The 20970-nt window shown below is 54.2% G+C and overlaps 2 protein-coding genes across 3 annotated transcripts; one reads left to right on the top strand and one right to left on the bottom strand.

Moving 5' to 3' along the window:
- The first annotated feature begins 210 nt into the window (after window positions 1-210).
- CHAF1A (chromatin assembly factor 1 subunit A) lies at window positions 211-15053 on the top strand. Of its 2 annotated transcripts, XM_066566604.1 has the most exons (15): window positions 211-290; window positions 893-943; window positions 1131-1915; window positions 3949-4005; window positions 5792-6033; window positions 6482-6542; window positions 6943-7011; window positions 7408-7631; window positions 7766-7934; window positions 8104-8184; window positions 8261-8350; window positions 8562-8823; window positions 10170-10615; window positions 13433-13520; window positions 14781-15053. In XM_066566604.1, the coding sequence occupies exons 2-15, from the start codon at window positions 895-897 to the stop codon at window positions 14858-14860; spliced, it is 2703 nt and encodes a 900-aa protein (XP_066422701.1). In that variant the 5' UTR covers window positions 211-290; window positions 893-894; the 3' UTR covers window positions 14861-15053. The 2 variants fall into 2 exon arrangements, with proteins under 2 accessions (XP_066422701.1, XP_066422702.1); XM_066566605.1 differs by lacking the exon at window positions 13433-13520.
- On the bottom strand, window positions 14705-20179 carry UBXN6 (UBX domain protein 6). Its single transcript, XM_066566611.1, has 11 exons — window positions 19987-20179; window positions 19595-19755; window positions 19315-19376; window positions 19065-19187; window positions 18755-18852; window positions 18360-18435; window positions 18190-18274; window positions 17739-17958; window positions 17518-17648; window positions 16767-16912; window positions 14705-16250 (listed from the first exon to the last, which is right to left on the bottom strand). The coding sequence occupies exons 1-11, from the start codon at window positions 20067-20069 to the stop codon at window positions 16122-16124; spliced, it is 1314 nt and encodes a 437-aa protein (XP_066422708.1). The 5' UTR covers window positions 20070-20179; the 3' UTR covers window positions 14705-16121.
- Window positions 20180-20970: the final 791 nt, after the last annotated feature.

Genomic DNA, 20970 nt, shown 5'->3' with positions numbered 1-20970 from the left:
CCTGCAGCGCGCCAGACCGACATCCCCCTCCGCCAATCAGCGGCGCTCCCGGCGGCGGCCAATCCAAAGGCGAGACACAGCGGGGAGTGTGGCTGAGCGGATCACGTGGGGCGCGCTCGACCAATCAGTGGCGCGGTACGCGGGGTCGCCCCGGCTCCCGCCAAGTACGAGCGGGACGGACCGGGCGGGACCGGGCCCGGAGCGGCGGGGGCTGCGCGGGCCGGGCCGCCTCAGGGTCGGCCGCCGCCCCCCGGCACCGCCGCGAGCCGCGCCCGCCGTCGCCGCCACAGGTAGGACCGGGCTGGGGGTGCCGCGCGGCCGGGGCGCGAGGTGTTTCCGGCGGCGGTTGGGCCACGGGGTGCGCGGGGCCTGCCCGGGGTAACAAAGGAGGTGCCGGAGCTGCGCCGCGCCCCGGGGCTGGGCCCGGGCCCGCCCTGCAGCCGCACTCGTGCAGTCACAGACCGGTTTGGGTGGGGAGCGGTCTGAAAGCCCGTCCCGTCCCACCCGTGCCATGGGCAGGGACACCTCGCACTGTCCCCGGGTGCTGCAGCCAGGCCTGGGCACTGCCAGGGATCCAGGGGCAGCCAGAGCTGCTCTGGGTACCTGTGCCAGGCCTGCCCGCCCTCACAGCCAGGAATTCCCTCCTCACATCTCCTTGGGTGCAGGCACAGGCTCCTGGGGACGTTCCTGTCCCAGGACAGTGTGAGGGGGACAGTGTGGCTGCCGGGACCCGCTGGGTCGGGGGTTCCTTTGGCTTGGGGGTGACACTGGGACCTCTTTGTCCTCCCTCAGCGGCCCTGAGAGAGCTGTTGGGCTCTGTCTCAGCCGTCCCGGGGAGGCAACAGCTCGCTGGGAGCTCCCACAAGTGTTGATTTGTTGTTTTCTCCCGTAGCCATGGAGTGCAGAGACAAAGCTGCTGTTCCTCCACGGAAGCTCGTCCAAGGTAAGGGAATGTCTCTCCTCCAGCGCAGTTTTAACACATTAAGAACATCTCAGACCTGATTTTATGAAATACGTTGCTTGGGGATGATTAAATAATCTCTAAGTGGCTCATCTCAATTCTCAATGCGCTCCAGAATGAATGAAAGCCTTTGGTGTTTCCTGTGCCTAACGTGGTGTTGTTGTTGCAGCTCGGCTGCCCTTCAAGCGCCTCAATCCTGTGCCAAAGGAGAATCTCGATGTCAGTTCAGAAGTCAAAAAAGTCAAGAGCTCCCCGAGTGCTTTTGCTGCCAGCAAGGATCCCTCCCTGGATGCCTCAGGTGCCTCCCTGGACAATGTGGAGAACGACTGCCAGCTGGGCTCCGACGGGAATTTGACTCCAAAACTCGTGAACGGGAAGGGTCCTTTGGACCATTTTATCCAGAAAACCCCAGGAGGTGACACGAGTGACCCCGGGGGTGTTCCTGACCCCTCCAGGGGCTCTGCCCGCGGACTCGGGGACGGCGCAGAGCGCGGGGCTGTGGATTCTACAGCTGCTGTGAGCAATGGCACCATAGGAAAGGAGCTGGGCTGCCTGAGCCCCTCGCAGAGCAGCCCAGCAGGTGACTCCGTGGGGACTGAGGGGCCCTGTGCAGCTGCAGCTGGGCCGGGGCAGGCTGCAGGAGCCGGGAGCCCCCCACGCTGCAGCCCCACGGCCTGCCAGGATGGGGCGGGCAGGAAGGGCGCTCAGGGAGAACTGAAGGATGTGCTCTTTGAGGGGAAGGTGCCCGTGGTGCTGCTGGAGGACATCATGACCCTGAAATGCCCCCAGGTGGCCTCTCTGGACGCGTCGGAGAGCGAGGCCCTGGAGTCGTCCCACGAGGGGGACTCGGGACTGACCAACTCCTCACTGAGCTCTGGGGGCTCCCCCGAGCTCCTGGCACAGAGCAAGGGCAGCAGCAGCAGCCCTCTGGCTGCCTCCACACCTGCCAGGAAGGTTGGTCTGCTCTGCTTTGGGGTGCAGTTGCTGTGCTGGAGTGCTTGGGTGCCTGGGGTTCTGGGGAAGAGGGTGAGTGGGGCTTTGAGGAGTGTAGGAAAGGTGGTGAGGATTAATTTCTGAGTTGTTGGCCTTTGGGGGGGTCTCTAAATCCTGCAGCTCAAGGGTTTGATCCTCCCTGGCTCTGGCTGCTGCTGTATTTACGTTTCTTTAGTGAAATCCCCACTTGGGGCTTGGTGTTTTAGGAACAGCAGTTCTGTGTTTAGGTGGTTTTTCCCAAGCTCTGTTTCATCCTCCTCAGAGCTGCTGGGGTTCCTGTGAGGATGTTCCCCCAGTACAGCCAGTGCAGATGCTTTCCCAGCTCTGAATCTCTGCAGCTGCCATGGAAAAGCTCTGGCACAGGGTGCCCAGGGCAGCTCTCCTGCCTCACTCATCCCTGGCAGTGCCCAAGGCCAGGCTTGGTGGGGATTGGAGCAGCCTGGCACAGTGGAACGTGCCCCATGGCAAGGGTGGCACTGGATGGGCTCTAAGGTTCCTCCCAACCCAAATCATTCTGGGATTCCATGAAAAAGCTCGGGATGAGGGGGTTTTTGGTCACCTGAGTTTCAGCCACCCTGATTTTTGGGGCAGTTTGGACAGAGAAGCTTCCAAGGGTGGCAGCATCTGCTCAGGTGGCTCAAACACCACGGGGATGGTTCTCCCAGTCCTTTTGTTGTGTTTATCAAGTCAAGTGATCAATTAATTCCTCCTCTGTGAAAACTCCCAACCTTCCCTCTCTAAAATAAACAGACACACTCAAGCAGGCATGAAGTATTTCCAGTGTAGCAGAAAGCACTCCTGGTGTAATCCAACACTGCCAGTGGGGCTGGGTTTGCTCATGTGCTGCTCCCCAAAATGGGAGTTTGTAGCCCAAAGCTGGCAGCTGGGAGTCCTGGCAGCTTTGTTTTCCTGGAGGGAAATAGCTCTGAGGAGCTGAAGCCCCCACTTGACAGAACTCCTGTTTTATATCAGATAAATATAGAAAATAAAGCAGTTGGGCTGTGTTAGCCTGTTAATCACAATTTAAATGGGATGCTGTGAATGGCAGCAGGAGGAGGAGGGATCCAGTAAATCAAGTCCCAGTGTGCTGAAATATTGACAAATTAGGCCTTTAACCAGTCTATGAACAATGGCCTTAGGCATAAAACACCTTTTTCTTCCCCCCATAAATAAAAGATAAATGAGAAATGTGCCCTGTTTGGAATTGAGGGTCAGTGAGCTGCTACTGGTGGAAGATCAAGTGGACTGTGAGGACAAGAAGAAAGTGTTAAAATGTGGAAAACAGTCCTTGTACTCATAAAGTTACAGCTAAATATCACAGCAAGATAGGTGGATGCAAAAAAAAACCAAAAAAACCCAACCCAAAAGGAAACAAACAGAAGTTTAGCTGGAAGGAAGTGAGTTTGCCACGTTGAAATGTCCCCTGTGGTTCAGAGCAGCTCCCCAGGTGTGGTGTCCCCTTGCAAGGGATCCTGTAGGACTGAGGGGACCAGAGGGGTTTGTTCAGGGGACAGGAGGTGGATCCAGGCTGGGGTGGGAGTGGGGAGGTTGGATGTCCCTTTGTGTGTCCTCATTCCCTGATTTGGGGACATTGGATGTTCCCTTGTGTGTCCCCATTCCCTGATTTGGGGACATTGGATGTTCCTTTGTGTGTCCCCATTCCCTGCTCTGGGGACATTGGATGTTCCCTTGTGTGTCCTCATTCCCTGATTTGGGGACATTGGATGTTCCCTTGTGTGTCCCCATTCCCTGATTTGGGGACATTGGATGTTCCTTTGTGTGTCCCCATTCCCTGCTCTGGGGACATTGGATGTTCCTTTGTGTGTCCTCATTCCCTGCTCTGGGGACATTGGATGTTCCTTTGTGTGTCCTCATTCCCTGCTCTGGGGGATTTGGGAGTGACTGGATGGGATCTGCAGGAACAACCCTGGTGCCACTCAGGCTGGAAAGGGAGGACCAGGATCTCCTCTAAAACTTGCATTTTGTAATTGCAGGTACCTCAGAAATTCCACAGAAGTTCAGCAGAGAAGGAGAAGCTGAGATTGCAAAGAGTAAGGCATTTCCCTGACACCCAGACCTCCCCTGAGGAGCCAACAAAGGCTTTGCCTTTTATCTCAGCCCAGCTGGAACATCTCTTTTGCCATTTTTCCTCACCCTGAGGAGCATGGAAGAACCTTTAATGCAGGCAGTTAAAGTGTTTGGCTCTTTCCAAAGCTCCTGAATGGAACCCTGGGTGCATTTGGGGCTCTTTGGGAAGAGATTGAAGCCTCAAAATTTAGGTTCTGTTTTTATTAATACATGAGGCAAATGGGGCACTGTGTCTGTGACTTCCCAGAGGATGTCACCACTGGATGCCACCACTGGGAATGCTCAAGCTCCAGGTTCTGTTTGCTTGGCTGCAGCTCCTCAGCAAACTCTGCTCCCTCATTCTGCTGCCACTCCTGGAGGCTGGAGGGTCACTGCTGCAGGAATGGGCTTTTTTGGGCTTGTTTTTGTCTGCACCTGGGAAGGTTTGTGCTCAGGAATTCTGTGTCTCTCAGTGGCTTGTTTATAAACTTGTGTGTTTTATGTAAGTTGTAGCTGCAGAGCTTTTCAGCTTTTCCCAGTGCCCCATATAGAATTCCAATCTGTTGTTTTCTTCCCCTCTTATAGCTGTGTTAAAAATAGCAGGGATGGGAGGGAGAGAGGAGAATGGAAGCTAAAAATGATGCTGGGAATGAACCAAAGCCACCAGTGAGCTGTCAGCTTCACACCAGCACCCTGCACATTCCATGACTCAGGCTGACAGTGTTGTTTCCTTGCCATTGGCACCATTTGGCTGTTGGTGGCTTTCTGCAGTTATTTGTGTTGTGACACTGCTCAAGGAAGCCTTGATGTTGACAAGGGAAGATGTGAAATCAATAAAAGAAAACTGAAAATACTCAGGGAGGAGTTGGAGTGTCTGGGCACAGGCAGATCCTCCTTTCCTGGTGACATCACCAGTGCCTGCAGCACAGAAAAGCTTTTTCTCTTTAGTTTGACATCTTCCCCCTTTGTGTCAGCAGAGCCACGGTGGGAATTGCAGTTGTTTTTGGGAGGAAACACCATAAAAGGCAACACTTCCAATAAAATCTGTTCCCAGAGTGCCCCTTGAACAATCTCAGGGCACTGGTGATGTCTGATGATCTAGAATGGAAGAAAACAAGGGATAAGCTCCACAGTCTGGGGTTTGGAGGCTGACTTTACTCCCTGAGATCATGGAATAGCCCAGCTGGGGCGGACCCACAAGGATCATCAAAGTGATTTCTGTGATTGTGGAAACAATCAGAAAATCCTTGTGGGTTTGTGATGTCAAATCAGCTCAAATTCACTTGTGGAAGTGACACCACTGTAGCCCTGTGATGACACCAAAGCATGAAAAGCTTTGCTCAGGAGGAAATATTTTGGAAAGAATCTGAAATCTCCTATTAAATAAGGGAATCATTGTGATTTTTTTAATTCCCATCTAATTTTCCATAATGCCACAGTGGTAATGAAGATGACTCAATACAAAGCTTTCTTTGATGCTTAGAGAAATGAAAATACCTTTTTTAAGAATAATTAAAGCTTTCAGAGAGGCAGCCCAGGGAAGCTCAGCTGCCTGAGGCAGGGGGGCTGTGGATGTGGATGTGCTCCCACCTGCACTCCTGGGGAGGAGCATGAGGGGCCCTCCCAGTCCAGGATATTTTTGTGATGCTGCAGGTCAAGCACTGGATGGGTCCAGCTTCCTTTTTGAGCAATAAATAAAAAAATGCTGATTTTCCCTGGGGCTTTGGGGAGCACAGAGCTGCAGTTCTGAGTGTCCCCTTTGTGCCCCAGGACCAGGAGCGTGCGGACAAGCTCCAGAAGCTGCAGGCAGAGAGGGAGGAGAAGGGGAGGCTGAAGGAAGAGGCAAAAGCTGCGAAGGAACGAGCCAAGGAGGAGGCAAAGAAGAGGAAAGAGGAAGAGAAAGAGTTGAAAGAGAGAGAAAGGAGGGAAAAGAAAGAAAAGGAAGAGAAGGAGAAAGCTGAGAAGCTGCGAGTGAAGGAGGAGAAGCGCAAGGAGAGGCAGGAGGCTCTGGAGTGAGTGCCTGGGCTTGTGCACATCCTGGGGGTGCCTGTGCTGATTTCCATGCCCACTTTCCCTGCCCTCCTGCTCCAGCAGCACAGGCCTGGGGTCAGGGGGTGGCTCTGAAATGCTTGAGGGACTCTGTGCCCCCATCCCAGCAGTGCCTCTGCTGCCCTGAGCAGGACCTGGCTCTTGTGCTGTTTGTGGAGGAAGTGACCTGGGACTTGGTAACCCCTGAAACTCCCTGGGACTGAGAGAAACTTGAGGCAGCCCATTAACCTGAAATGGGTCAATATTTGCTCTAGAAGGAATGAACAAAGTCTCCTCTGCACTTAACCAAGTGGGGTTCTTGGCTGGGTTGACAGATGATCCTCGTGGTGGGGTCTGGGGCTTCCCACCTCTTCCTCAGTGCAAATAAACCCTTCCTGGAGGGTGACAGTTCACATGATCTTTGTTTTCAAGGGCAAAACTTGAGGAGAAGAGAAAGAAAGAAGAGGAGAAACGGTTAAAGGAGGAAGAAAAGGTAAAAATGTTTTTTCTGGCTTGTCTCTAAATTCTTTCTGGGGTGAAACGGTGGAGCGGGTTCCTTTGAGTGCAGCCTGTTCCTTTGAGTGCAGACTTGCTGGGGCTGCTTCATGCAGATTTTACCTGTTACTTTCACACCTGTTGGTTCCTTTGCTTTTCCCCCTCTTGGGTGTTTTCTGTGTGTGTTTCTGAATGGCCACAAGTGACCTCTCCCCTGGCAGTGACACTGGAGCCCTGCTTGTGCCAGGGAGGACAATCAGTGTTTCTGTTGAGTCACAGGAGCTGCTGACTGCCTGAACTTTGCTTTGTGCCTCATTTGAAGTTGAGTCATGCATGAGCTCACCTGGCATTCCAAAGCTTTGTCCCATCTCACGTTTGCATTTGGGTTCTCATTTCAGCGCATCAATGCACAGAAAGCAGAGATCACCAGGTTCTTCCAGAAACCAAAGACTCCACAAGCCCCCAAGGTGAGGGACTGCTGTGCCTCTGCATGTGTGTTGGTCTCTCACAGTTGTTCCTAACAAAAATACCCTGATTTCCTTCTCAGCTGCCCCTTACAGCTTCTTAGGTGGTCAAAACATTGGTTTTTCTTAATTTCCTGGTCCCAAAAGTGCAAAGGATTTTAAGAAAAAGGCCGGAGCAGAGACTACAGAAGACATTTGTGGTTGGTTCAGTGAACCTCAGCTCTGTCTTCTGCATTGCCTGGAAGATCTGGAGTCTTGGACAGGAAGGGCTTAACCTAAATCTTCAGTTAACCTAAATCTTCACCTCAGACAACACCTCAACAGCAGGTGTTTCTTGCACGTGTTGGTGCTGCAGCTTCTCAGTGTCCAAACCCTGACATTCCTCACTTGATGTTTCAGACCCTTGCTGGCTCCTGTGGGAAGTTTGCTCCTTTTGAAATTAAGGAGAACATGGTCTTAGCCCCCCTCAGCCGTGTTGCCCTGGATCCAGAGGACCTGGAGCAGCTGGATAAGCTCCTGCACGCCCAGAATGGTGAAGATTCTTTCTTGAAGGATCTAAAATGTCGTAAACCACGAAAAACTGGGCCCACTTTGGTCAGTGACAGCAGTGACAGTGTCAACAGGTCAGTCTGCACCTGGGGGCTTATTTTGCTTCTGGTTTATGAAATGAACTGCAGAGAGGGATTGAGGATTGGAGAGGAGGGAAGAAGGCTGGAGCTGCTCTGTGGGGCTCAGCCACCTTCCCCTGTGTTCCCAGTGACGTGGTGGTGGTGGACAGCTGCCAGGCAGATGCTGTTCCTGAGAGGGAGAAGTTTGGCAGGATGAAGCTCCTGCAGTTCAGTGAGAATCACCGCCCTGCCTACTGGGGCACCTGGAACAAGAGAACCTCCCTGATCCGTGCCAGGAATCCATGGTCCAAGGACACTGTAAGCACCTCATCCTGCTAAATCCTTAATGCTCTAAAAGTGAATGTGCTTGGCCAACTCCTCTGCTTCCCTGGCATTTCTGAGCCATTTTGTTCCCTTTGAAAGCCCAGCCTGGGTTTGGGGCTGTGCTCTCTCCAGTGATGGACAGAAATGTTGGCATTTCTTGCAGAAATTGCTGGACTATGAAGTAGACAGTGATGAAGAGTGGGAAGAGGAGGAGCCAGGGGAAAGTCTCTCCCATAGTGAAGAGGTGAGGATCCTGCATGCTGAATAAAACCAGGAACCACATGCCCTTGGCAGTGTAACTTTAACCCATTTATTTGTAGGATGACGAAGAGGAGGGAGAGGATGAAGATGAGGACGATGGGTTTTTTGTACCCCATGGGTACCTATCTGAAGATGAAGGTGTGACAGAGGTAAGGGAGCTGGGTGTCCCTGGGTTTCCATCTCTGTTTCCAGTGAACTGTGCCATGTCAGTATTGGCAGGGGAGGAGAGCACGTGCTCTGTGCCTGCAGGGTTCAGGAGCCCTGTGTGCTTCAGGGAACACGAGGCAAAGCTGCCTTTAAAAAGCTCTTTTTTTTCCCCTGGTCTGGCTGTAACAAGCCTTTTGTCCCCTGTGGCTGCAGGAGTGTGACCCAGAGAACCAGAAGGTTCGTCAGAAACTGAAAGCAAAGGAGTGGGATGAGCTGATAGCCAAGGGGAAGAGGTTCCATGTCCTACAGCCTGTGAAGATTGGCTGTGTCTGGGACAGGGCAGCAAAGGACAACGGCACCAACCCCGACCTGAAGGTGCTCCAGCAGTTCACAGCCTGTGTCCTGGATCCACCTGTGCCAGAGGAGGAGCAGCAGACACAGAAATGTAGCAAAAAAAGAGCAAAAGATCAGCAAAGTAAGACCTGAAGGGCTAAACAGCGCTTCCACAGTGTTGTGCTCTGCTTTGGAGGGAGCAGGGGGATTAGTGAGTGCTGCATTCAGAATGACCTGTTTCTGACAGGGCTGGAATCCAAGGAATATCTGAGAGCTCTTGGAAAGGAGTTTTCTGGCAGTGCCTCTCCAAAAAGTCTTGCTCTGGGCAATCTAGGAACTACAGCCAACCAGACTTGAGCAAGCTCAGATTTAGGATGGGCCTGAGCCTGTTTATTGTTTGGGGGAAATGGTTTGGTTTCTGTGTTTGCTTCCAGTCCTGAGCTTTTCCTGCACCTGATTAACACAGGGCTGTGAATAACTCACAAAAGGCCAAGCAGGGGGTGGAGATTTCACTCCAGGCTGTTGTTGTTATTGGGGATGAGTTTTCTACATCAGATCTAGAAGCTGCTACAATCATGGACTCCCAGCGTGGTTTGGGTTGGGTTGGGTTGGGTTGGGGGACACCTTAAAGACCATCCAGTTTCTGCCATGGGCAGGGACACCTTCCACTTGCTCCAAAGCCCATCAAACCTCACCTTGGAGCCTTCCAGGCATGGGGCACCCCCAGCTTCTCTGGGCAATTCATCTCTAAAACCAATCCTGCAGTGCCCGTGCTGCTTTCTCTCCCACCTTTAACCCACCCTGTGCCACTTTCTCCCCCACAGTCCTGGAGTGCCCATGCTGATTTCCATCCCCCCGACTTCCCAGCCTTTAACCCATTCTGTGCCACTTCTCCCCTGCAATCCTGGGCCAGTTCTAGAGTGCCCATGCTGATTTCTATCCCCGTGGTTTCCCAGCCTTTAGCCCATTCTGTGCCACTTTCCTCCCCTGCAGTCCTGGAGTGCCCATGCTGAATTCATTCCCAACTTTTAACCCATTCTGTGCCACTTTTCCTCTGCAGTCCTGGAGTACCTGTGCTGATTTCTTTCCCACCTTTAACCCATTCTGTGCCCCTTTTCCCCCACAGTCCTGGGCCAGCTCTGGAATATCTGTGCTGAATTCTTTCCCAACCTTTAACCCATTCTGTGCCCCTTTCCCCCGCAGTCCTGGAGTACTGAGCTGATTTCTTTCCCACCTTTAACCCATTCTGTGCCCCTTTTCCCCCACAGTCCTGGGCCAGCTCTGGAATATCTGTGCTGAATTCATTCCCAACTTTTAACCCATTCTGTGCCACTTTTCCTCTGCAGTCCTGGAGTACTGAGCTGATTTCTTTCCCACCTTTAACCCATTCTGTGCCCCTTTTCCCCCACAGTCCTGGGCCAGCTCTGGAATATCTGTGCTGAATTCTTTCCCAACCTTTAACCCATTCTGTGCCCCTTTCCCCCGCAGTCCTGGCCCAGCTGCTGCCGCTGCTGCACGGGAACGTGCATGGGAGCAGGGTGATCATCCAGGAGTTCCAGGAGTGCTGCCGCCAGGGACGCTTCAGCCACGGCTCCAGGAGCCCCCCAGAGCCCGCGGGCGGCGAGGACAGCGGGGTGCCCTCCAAGGCCAGGCTCAAGAGGATCATCTCAGAGAGCTCAGTGTACGAGAAGAGGCCCGAGTTCAGGATGTGCTGGTACGTGCACGCCGAGGTGCTGCGCAGCTTCGGCCAGGAGCAGCTGCCCGTGCCCTGCCAGTGGAGCTACGTCACCCAGGTGCCCTGCACGGGCAAGGAGGAGGGGGCCAGCGTGCCAGGAGTGGCCGTGCCCCAGCTCACCCCCCTGGCAGCCAAGAGGAAGGCTGTGGGAAGCATGTCCATCACCAAGTTCATGAAGAGGCCTCGGGGTGCTGAGCAGGTGAGTTCCTTGTGGCCCAGGATGAGGGCTGGGGGTGTTTGTACCCCCCAGGTCAGCCTGTTACCTCTAGCCACTGTCCTGCACGCCAGAAGACCCTTTTTATGGGGAAAGGAGTGAAATGATGGGACTAAAGAGATGGGTTTCTTTTGTGTGTCTGCAGCTTGGACTCTCTGTTCCATTTGAAACGTTGCTCTCCTGCTGTTCTTCCATTCTCTGCTATTTGGCAGCGATTGCATCCAAGCTGTGAATAGTTTGAGAGTCTGCTTGGCCCTGGTTTTACAGCTGTGTGTAATTTGTGTGCAGGTTTTATGTGTGCCTGTGGCTGCCAGATGTACAGCCCGAGCTGATGACTTACAGCAGTTGCATGTGAACGGATTAAATGTGGTTCCCAAGTGCTGCAACTCAGCCCAGAGCAGTCTGTAAAGGCTCCAGCTCATCCTGACACACATAAAGCTGAATTTCAAGAGCTGGTTTAAAATCATAATAATTCATAGGGACAAAATGAGATGGAATTGCAGTGGTTGCTGCCTGGGAGCTGTGTTGTGGTTTTCCTGTTGTTGCTTCTGCTTTTCAGGGCAACCACAGGTAGTGCTGGAGCCTAATCATGACTGAAAAATGGGATCATGGAATTCCAGAATGCTTTGGCTTGGAAGGGACCTTCAATCCCACCCAGTGCCACCCCTGCCATGGCAGGGACACCTCCAACTGTCCCAGGCTGCTCCAGCCTGGCCTTGGGCACTGCCAGGGATCCAGGAGCAGCCCCAGCTGCTCTGGGAATTCCATCCCAGCCCCTCCCCACCATCACAGGGAGGAATTCCTTCCCAATATCCATCCAGCCCTGCCACCTGACAGTGGGAGCCATTCCCTGTGTCCTGATCCTTCCAACCCTAACCCATCCCTTGCCCAAATTCTCTCTCTGTGTTTCCTCTTGGCCCCTTCAGGCCCTGGAGGAGCCACAAAGCTTGGGAGGAGCTGAGTCCCCACAAAGCCTGGGATGCTCTGTGGAGGCTTTAGGTGCTGGAACTTGGGGTTATCAACCTTTGGCTTCCAATCCCCCAGGCAGGGCAGGGTTTGAAGTCCCTGCCAGTGGATTTATTCCTCCCTCCCTGTGCACCAGCTTAGGAAAGAGCCCCAGAATGGTTTGGGTTGGGAGGGACCTTAAAGCTGATCTCGTTCCACCCCCCCTCCCATGGACCACAGATGAGGCTTTTGATGCTTTTTATGCTTTGCCTTCCCAATTTATTCTTGGCTTTTTTGGCTTTTCTACTGAAAAAGCTCAGCATTCAGGTATTGATAGAGATCAGAGACTTGTGAGAAGCTGTTCAGCCCCCAAACTCCATCTGCTTGGGTTTTTTCTTGTACACTAAATAAAGGCAGAGATAAAAGTCTCTGCTTGGCACCCACTGGAAATTCAGCTTATAAGGGAGCAGAAATAGCAAAACAAAGGCTTTTAGGAGAATTACATCACCAGCCTGAATGCTTCAAAGCTTCTCAGAGCTGTGCTGGGGAGGAGCAGCTCCGAGCAGAGGTGTCATAGCCCCAGAAGCTTTTCATTCCTGATGTCTCAATCAGCCCTGCTCAGGTGTGAAGATCCCACCCCTCCTGTGGAGCCAGGCTGGGCTGTGGAGAGAGCCTGGCAGTGGCTGGGAGCTGCCAGATTCCCACTCTGGCACGTGTTTCTCTGCTGGGAAGCTCACACCAGGGCTTGTGTGAGTCAAGGTGCTCTTACATAAGCTGTGGAGAGAAAAATGTGGTGCTGAAGTGGGCAGTACCTGCCCACGTGTAGGAGGGATTTAATTTGAGAACTGGGACTTTATTGAAAGATGGAAATTGAAAATTTTCTTGGCTTGGAAGAGTTTTTAGGGGATGGGGATCAGGATTTTCATTCCAGTTCTATCTGAAGGGGAAAAAAAAAAAAAACCAACCCAACTCAACAGAACCTCACAGCTGGGCAGCTTTGGTTTGTGTCACTCCTTGGGTTCTGTGTTCTCCATTCAAAATGGGGAATTTGGGCTTTTCCCATGGCAGCAAGGGAAGAACTGGGCACCACTCCCTGAATAAAAGCTGATTGGCAAAGAGGAGGAGGAGTCAGGAGAGAACAAGGTCCAGACTTGACAAGCAACAGTAATTCTCCATCTTCAGAAGGGAGAGGACCTCCAAAGGGGCTCAGCCTGGAGCCAAGGAGGCTCAGGGGGCCCATGTGGCTCTGCACAGCTCCTGGCAGGAGGGGACAGCCAGGGGACAACAGGACAAGAGGGAACAGCCTCAAGCTGTGCCAGGGGGCTTTAGGTTGGATATTGGGAAAATTCCTTCATGGAAAGGGTTGTAAAGCCCTGGCACAGCTGCCCTGGGCACAGCTGGAGTCCCCAGCCCTGGAGGGATTTAAAAGCCATGGGGATGTGGCACTTGGGGACAGGGCCAGTGCTGGCCTTGGCAGTGCTGGGGAGCAGTTGGACTCGCTGACCTTTATGAGTCTGTGATTCTATGAGAACAATAAACAGAGGGGGGAGAGATTTCCCTTCCAAAAATGCAGCAGGAGTCAGATTCCCATGGAGCCTGAGCTGCCTGTGCTGCGGGGGCTGCTCTGCACGTTGTGTAACAGGGGAGGATCCTGGAGCAGAGCTTGGCCTCTTTCCCACTGTGTGTGCCCTGCACAGGAGCCCTTTTGTCACAGGTCCCAGCTCGTGGAGCTGGGGATTGCAGATTTCCTTGCCCCCAGATGTGCCCACCTGCCCAGAGGGTGCCCAGCACTGCCTGTGCCAGCTCTGGCCCCTGGCACCTCCTGGCTCACACCTGGGACATGCTCTTTCCCTCCAGGCTGCAGAGATGGATGGATTTCAGGCAGACACTGAGGAAGATGAGGAAGATGATGACTGCATGATTGTGGATGTACAGCCAGGAAAAGGTGGGAAGGGAGATGGGTACCAAGGGAGCAGCACCTGTGTGAGCTAAACTTGGGCTTTTCTGCCCTTTTCACCACTCCTTGAGCTTTTCTCTCTCTAGAGATCTTATTCCAGATACTGCTGCTTTTCATCCTTTTTTTTTAAAGATGCTTCTTTGCTATTTATGGCCTTCTCTAAGCTGCTCTTGCCTTTGCTGCCCTCCTCCTCCCCTTTTGCCTCAGTGGCACAAAGCCCCCGTGAGCAGCCCTTGGCTGCCAGGGCCACCTGCCTGTTCCTGGGGGCACAGGTGAGCACTGGGGCAGTGCCAGCACATCCACGGGCACATTCTGGCAAATATTGCTGCCCTCTGGGGATGCAGAGCCCGGCAGGGGCTGGGTTATCACCCCTCTGGTGCCTCCTCAGAAGGTGCAAATTGTCTGATGGAAGTCACATCAGGGAGCAGCCTGGCTGCTGCTCTGCTCCGCAATCTGAGCGCTTGCTTGTGTTTGTGTCCCAGTTATCCCTTGGAAAATGGCTTCAAAGCCCCTCTGCTGCAGCCTCCCCTTTCAGGCCACGCCGGGATGAGGCTGTGGAGCAGCTCCTTTCATCTCCAGGAGCTTTTGGACGTGATCACACAGATCAATGAGCTGACTCCAAGCACGTGCTGTGCTTTCCAAAGCTCTGGGCTCTTTCTTGCTGCTCACAATGGAGCTCTCCCAGCCTGCTCTAAGGGAAGTGGTTTGTGTTGGGCAGCTCCTCTGACAGATAAGGACTCGTGCACAGAAATTCTGGAGTGTTTGACCCATTCCAGGCATTATCTGGGCTCTCCTTCCTCTCTGAGCTCCTCTCACCTCCCCAAAACAGACATTGGGACTGCTTGACAAGGAGCCTGGCTTTAATCTTAAGCTGCTTTTGCTTATTACCAGGCTCTGAGACGAAAACCTTGCCTCAGGTTCGTCCCCTCTTGTTCTGAGGATGCCACTGAGCAGCTTCCCTCCCTCAGGCTCTGCTGACATGCAAGCAGCTCGATTTGTTTGGCTCTGCCTGACTCTAAAGCACTGAAAAGATTATGAAAATCCTTTTTATGGTTGAAGTGATTTTTTTTATTCTGGATTGGTGATATTGAATACGAAGCCAGTATTAAAACCAGTTTTTAAATAGTGTTGAAAAGGAGACTCACAACAGATGCAGGAAGCTAAGACAGATAAAACATAAAGTAGTCAAATTTTACTGGATTAATGAGGATATTCATAAAAACAAACCAAATATTCTCTCCTTTGCAGGTTCCACAGCTTCAGAATCCAGTGGCACAAGAGCTGCTCACCAGGACAGCAGCATGGTCAGCCCATCTAATACAATTTGAGACTTAAATGCTACTAACTCCTGTATGTATGTAGAATGACTTAGAAAGTTTTAAACCTTGTGTATCTTTGACCAAGATACTTGAAAGTATTCCACATTTCTTGTAAAGAGAAGACAGCACTTTGTTCTGCTTCAGACCAGATGGAAGCTTAAATTTTTAGCTTTAGCTTTTTAGCTTTTTTTTTTTTTTTAAATACTGCATATTAATCTGTCCTTAATAAAGCATTATTGAAATTTTGATACTTCTTTGTAATGGAAGGTATCTAAGTTATCTCTAAAAGTAGCTGAGGGATTTTGGAATAAGCTTATTGTGATGCCACTGGGGAATGACTGTTCATAATGTTGTACAGCGTGGCCTTGGGTATAAATGATGTACAATTATATATGAATTTATGCTCTTGTACCATCCTGTTTGTGGTCTTACTTGCTCCAGAGAACAGCAGCAGGGCTTTACCTTTGGGAGAGGAAAAATGCTTTGTTTCTCTTATTTTAGGACAGGCTGGACAGGTCAGGGCTAGATTCTCAGTCTCTTGTCTACATCAGAGCTGGGCTCTGTCTCACAGAACAACTCTGCTTGAGGTATTGAAGGACTGAGCTGGCATCAAACTTGGGGACACACAGGACAAACTTGCTGGGGCTTTCAGCTTTATACAACTGGTGAGTTATCAATTACTTCTTTAAAGGATTGTCTGTAATTTCAGGTTTGTTATCTCCCCCTGGGCAGCAGCAGTAGCTGTTCCCTGCTGTCACTCTGAAGGGACAAGGGGGTGATGCTGCCCCAGTAACACCAGTGCCAGCCCCAGCACAGACTGGTTTGGCATCTCAAACCTACAACAACAACAACGCAACTCAAGCAATTGGGATCAGAACTGAGTCTTTAAATAATTCCATTTAATCAGACTAAGTGTAACTTTATCCAAATAGCTTCTCTCCAGTAGGAGTTACAGTGCACACAGAAGCAGAACGGGAAGCTGAGCTCTGAACCCAGCCCCCTCCCCAGGCTCAGGCTGGTAATCCAGCTTTACCAGCCCCTAATCCCTGCTCCACCACTGCCTTGGGAACACCTCGGGCAGTCCCTGCTCCAGTTTGGTGTTGGAAGCCCCAGGGAGGAGCCACTGGCGAGGCCACCTGTGAGTCTGGAGCTGGGAGGGGACAGCGGGGCCCAGCCCCTGCGCGGAGCTGAACCAAAGCCACCTCCAGCAGTCTCGGCAAAAGGAGGGACGAGTCCAAAGCCAGCAGCACTGGAGGCTCTGCCCTTTATTTCAGGACAGGGGCTGGGCCCTGGCCAGCAGCTCGGGCCTGAGGGGGCTGCGCTGCTCCTCCGCCGCCGCCGCCTCCACGTCCGCCATGACCGCGGCGTCCCAGGCCAGGCTCAGCAGGGCCGAGGGCACCTGGGCAGGACAGCAGCACTGAGCACAGCCAGGGAAGGGTGTGGGGAGTCCTGACTGCCATCCAGTGCCACCCCTGCCTGGGGCAGGGACACCTCCCACTGCCCCAGCTGGCTGCATCCCGGCCTGGCCTCGGGCACTCCCACGGCTGCTGTGGAACACCCTGGGAGCATTCACAGAGCTGGGACTGCTCAGACTGAAAAGGACAAGGCTGGATTCTGCAAGCAGCTCCTTTTAGGGGATGTTACCGTGGGCTTTCTGTTCATACCCTCCCTCACCATCGCTGCCTTCCCTCTTTCCCAGCCCCTGACAGCTCTGTGCTCCAGGAGGAGCCTGCATTTCCCTCCACACCTCCAAGCCCCCAAGCAGTTACTGCTTTGTTTGTGCTTAAAATGAGAGGACAGAGCACAGCTTGGGGCTCTGAAAGAACACAAACTTCTCTCCCACCTCTGAGCAGCAGAAGTCTCTGACAGCCTCAAGATGCTCTGGAAGGTACCAACAATAATATTTTTCACTCACCAACCCACATTCATTGAAGGCCAAGTTCTCATCAGTCAGTTTGAGACCTCCAGGTCCCAGGAGCTCAAAGGGCAGCCAGTCATCTCTGAGTGCTTCTCTCACAAAGTTGTAGAGCACAGACACTGATTCTCGGGCATAAAAAGTCCCTGCCATGAGAAAACAAGGTGAGAGAGTCTGGCATTTACCAAAATCTAACCTTTTGTGGTCGGTTCTGTGGGGCTTCACCTACTGATGCTGACTTGATAACGACTTCCCTGCCACACAGCCAGCCTGATTTAACTGAAAACTTTAAAAGCAGAATCCCCAAAGAAAAATAGTCAATTGTTGGGAGCCCCTGCCAGCCTGTAACAAAGAGCTGGGGAAGCCTGAAATGATTTCCAGAGTTCTACAGGAAAATTTGAAGAGGATTTATGCTGTTGTACAATCTGACATCACACAGGCAGCCTCACGCTGGCTGCTGTCACACACTGATCTAATGAGTCCAGCTTGTTTCCAGAGGCCTGGGAAGAGCAGACTTTAATTAATGATGCCTTGAGATTCTTCCCTCTCTGTCCAATCCTGGCTTAAAACCCCAACCCTGAGCAGGGGGAGAGGGTTTGGAGATGGGAAGAGTCTATGGAGAAATGTTACCCTGCTATGGTTTTGGAGTGGTTTTACCCCACCAGCTGAACTCAGCACCTCCTCCTTACACTCCAAGGACCTTCAGCAGCTTCTGGAGGTGCCCGAAGGAAGGGTGAGGGGTCCCCCTTACCCTGGAGGATGTATCCATCGGGGAAGCGCACCCTCAGCAGCGTGTAGTTGTACTTCCTCATCTCCCTCTGCTCGTCCTTCTCGCGCATGGCCCTGGTCCTCAGCATCGACGCCTTCTCCACCGCCTCTGTCCTGCGGGGACAGACCCTTGTAGGCCCTGAGGAGAGCCACCAGCTGCTGGCTTGGCTGCTGTCCCCTGGCCCTGCTGCTGCAGCCCCTCACCGGAGCCTCTGCTCCCTGCGCAGCTCCTCCGCAGTGAGGCTGAAGAAGTCGTGGGGCAGCTCGAAGTGCGCGGCCGCGGGCGAGGGCTGGAACACGGCGAGCTGCCGGTGCAGCTGCGCCCGCACGGGCTCCGAGCTCAGCAGCTGCTCCTTGTGCTCCTTCAGATCTTCCAGCCTGCTCAGCACCTCCTCCCTCAGCACGTAGAACTCCTCCGTGGTCTCTGCAAACGCAAAGATGGCGTCAGGCTCTTGGTCTTTAGAGCAGTGACATGGGGACAAGGAAATGTCATACGGGGACAAGGAAATGTCATACTGGGACAAGGAATGTGCAGGCTCAGAGGGTGTTTTTGTTCCAGCCTTGGAGGAATGACCTCTGTGGAGCTGTCAGCAACCAGAGCTGCCCCCAGCATCCCCCAAAGCCCTGACTCCACATTAACACCACGAGTTCTTGCCTTGTCCTGGAACAGGAAGTGTTTTTGTCTCAAACCCAACAGCCTGGAAAAATTTGTGTGTCCCTTCCAAGCAGCTTATCCTTTCCTGGAAAAAAAAGGACAGAATTTAGATGGAGTTTGCTCCAAGCAAGGGCTTTCCAAGGCTGAGCAGCTGTGGAGCCTGAGCTCACCTGGAACACCTTGTTCTGCAGTTTGATTTTCCGGTATTTCTCCTCTTCTGGATGGAGATAGATGTTATCCAGGTACCTGCAGGAAGAGGAATGCACTGCCTGGGTCAAAGCAGGACACTCCGAGGTCAGAGAGAAAACAGAGACCTCACAGAGAAAAAAAGCTGAGAAACCCAGGAAAAAAAAAATACATCAATGTTTTGGGGCTGAACAACCAGCAGCTCCCAAACCTCTTGGATTAGTGGGACCAACTCCTCCAGGATGCTGACATCAGGTCAACTGACAAACTGGGTGGTTCAAGAGTTCCATTTTCTTCCGAAAAAAAGTCTTGTCTAGAAGCTGAGCAAGAAAACCCAGCAGGGAAGGGATGAGCTGCCCGTGCCCTCAGTGACACTCACTTGGCCATGGTCTCCACGCACAGCCGGACCTTCTCCCGGTCCTTGTTGAAGGTGTGGATCTCCATGATGGAAGCAGCCACCGGGTCCACGGAGAAATACTGGGGGAGAGGGAGAGAAGCTGCTCAGGGAGGAGCTGACCCCAGCTCATCTCAATCGTTCCCCATTTGCTGGGCTAGAGATGATTGAACGGGTAAAGTGAAATTGTCCTGGGTGAGATTTTACACGAAGGAGGTGGAGGGTTGGAAAAGTCACTGCTGGCACAAAAGGAGTTTGAAGAGGGAAGGGGAGGAGTTTGAAGGAAAACACTCACTGCCTGGATGGCTTCTCGGAGCTGCTTTTCCTTCTGGTCTTTCCTCACAACAGTACCAGTCAAGGGGCAGATGAAATAAACCCCTGAGACAGAGGGAGCAGCTGCCCCTTCCTCCTCTTGCTCCTGAAGGAGATAAAACCAAACTGAGCACGGGGAGGTTTTGGGGGGGGGGCTCTGTTTATAAATACCCTCAGGATTAGGAGAGCAGCCCCAAGGGGTGCTGAGCAGGGCATGGCAGCACCTCCCTCACCTTTTCCTCCATGGAGAGCCGCTTCTCGCTGGCAGCTGCCTCGGCCATTAGCTCTTTCCTCACTACAACACACAAACCCCGGTTGGACTGGAGGCTCAGCACATTCCAGAGCCTTCTGAACAGCTCAGCGCTGCCCTGGGAAGCAAACACCTGCCCAGGTGTGGCGTCCTAGCCCAGGGCTGCACATGACCCCATTTCCAGGACAGCTGCCCCAAAACAGGCTGGCCAGAGAGCCGTCCCCGGGCGCTTTTCCAGCCGTGATTCCCCCGGCCGCTCCTACCCTGGTTCCTGATGGCTTCCTGGGATGCGGACGGAGCCTTTCCTCCCTTGGGCTTCACCTCCAGCCGGGCCAGCGCCGCGGCCGCCGCTCTCTGCGCCTCATCCGTCGGGGCCTGCCGGGGCTTCGGGGCCACCTCGGCTTTCGGCTTCTCCCTGGGGGCCCTGGCACGGAGGACACGGCTCGGGGACCGCCCGTGCGCGCCCACCCGCCGGTGACAGCGCGGGGACGCGGGAAGGGGCGCTCGGGCCCGGCGCTGTCACCGCTGCCGGCCCCGTGTCCCCCTCGTGCCCCGGGCAGGTACCGGGCCCGGGGCGGGGGGTACCGGCCGCGGAGGGTGCCCGGGGGTGGCGTTACCCGTGGTGACGTTACCGGAGGGTCCCCCCAGCCCGTACCGGGATGGCTCCGAGAGCTTCTGCCCGGGCCCCGCCGTCTTGAACTTCAGGTCGGCCTTGATCTCCTGGAAGAACTTGCGCATGGCGGTGCCGGGCTGGGACCGGACCGGGACGGGAGCAGCACCGGGACGGGAGCAGCACCGGGATGGGAGCAGTACCGGGACGGGAGCGGGGCTGCCGCGCCCCCCCCGCGCTTCCGGCCCGCCCGCGCCGTCACCGGAACGGGGCGGGACCGGCCCCGCTCGGGCGGCGGGGATGGGGCGGCAGGGGGGCGAGGGATACCGGCACCGGCATCACCGGGGGCTGCGGCGCCCGCGGACCCCGGAGCAGGACCCACGGACCCCGGAACGTGACCCACGGACCCCGAAGCAGGACACATGGACCCCAGAACGGGACCTACGGACCACAGAGCGGGACTCACGGACCCCAGAACGGGACCCATGGACCCCAGAACGGGACCTACGGACCCATGAGCGGGACTCACGGACCCCGGAGCGGGACCCACGGACCTCCACAGAGCCCCGGTTGCATCCCTGGACCCCCGGCGGCACCCACGGAGCCTCACGGAGCCCAGAGCGCCCCAGACCTCCCCAAAGCTGCACCCGCAGCCCCACGGAACAGCCTCGGCTCGTGGTACCGCGGGAGCAGCCCGGTACCGTGAGCAAAGCAGGCTGAACGGAGCCCTCGGCAGCTCCGGAGCTGGGACACAGCCGGGGCTGCGGCGTCTAAAGCTCACGGACACGGAGCCTCGTGTCTCCCGTCTCTGGCAGATCGGCCGAGGGCTCCAAACCTGAGGATGCACACAGTAAACATCCCCGCGTGTGCTGCGGGTTCACGGGGTTATTTCCACGGTACAGCTCCTGCTCCCCTCCTCTGGGACACGGGACACTCGCAGCCGAGAAAGGGGCTGCGGCTCTCGGCATCGGGCGGACCCCACCCCGAACGGGGCTGTCAGCACCTGGCACTGCCCCTCCGGTGGCACAG

Source organism: Molothrus aeneus, chromosome 27, assembly GCF_037042795.1.
Source record: "Molothrus aeneus isolate 106 chromosome 27, BPBGC_Maene_1.0, whole genome shotgun sequence".
NCBI lineage: Eukaryota > Metazoa > Chordata > Aves > Passeriformes > Icteridae > Molothrus > Molothrus aeneus.
This window is presented reverse-complemented; position numbering and strand designations above follow the sequence as displayed.

Excerpts from the sequence above, each read along its gene's own strand:
- CHAF1A (XM_066566604.1), top strand. The coding sequence starts at position 895 with ATGGAGTGCAGAGACAAAGCTGCTGTTCCTCCACGGAAGCTCGTCCAA. Across the intron at positions 6,543-6,942 it reads GGTTAAAGGAGGAAGAAAAG|CGCATCAATGCACAGAAAGC; the intron begins GTAAAAATGTTT and ends TTCTCATTTCAG. Across the intron at positions 10,616-13,432 it reads GGCCTCGGGGTGCTGAGCAG|GCTGCAGAGATGGATGGATT; the intron begins GTGAGTTCCTTG and ends CTTTCCCTCCAG.
- UBXN6 (XM_066566611.1), bottom strand. The coding sequence starts at position 20,069 with ATGCGCAAGTTCTTCCAGGAGATCAAGGCCGACCTGAAGTTCAAGACG. Across the intron at positions 17,649-17,738 it reads CGCAGGGAGCAGAGGCTCCG|GACAGAGGCGGTGGAGAAGG; the intron begins GTGAGGGGCTGC and ends CTGTCCCCGCAG. Across the intron at positions 16,251-16,766 it reads CCTTCAATGAATGTGGGTTG|GTGCCCTCGGCCCTGCTGAG; the intron begins GTGAGTGAAAAA and ends TGTCCTGCCCAG.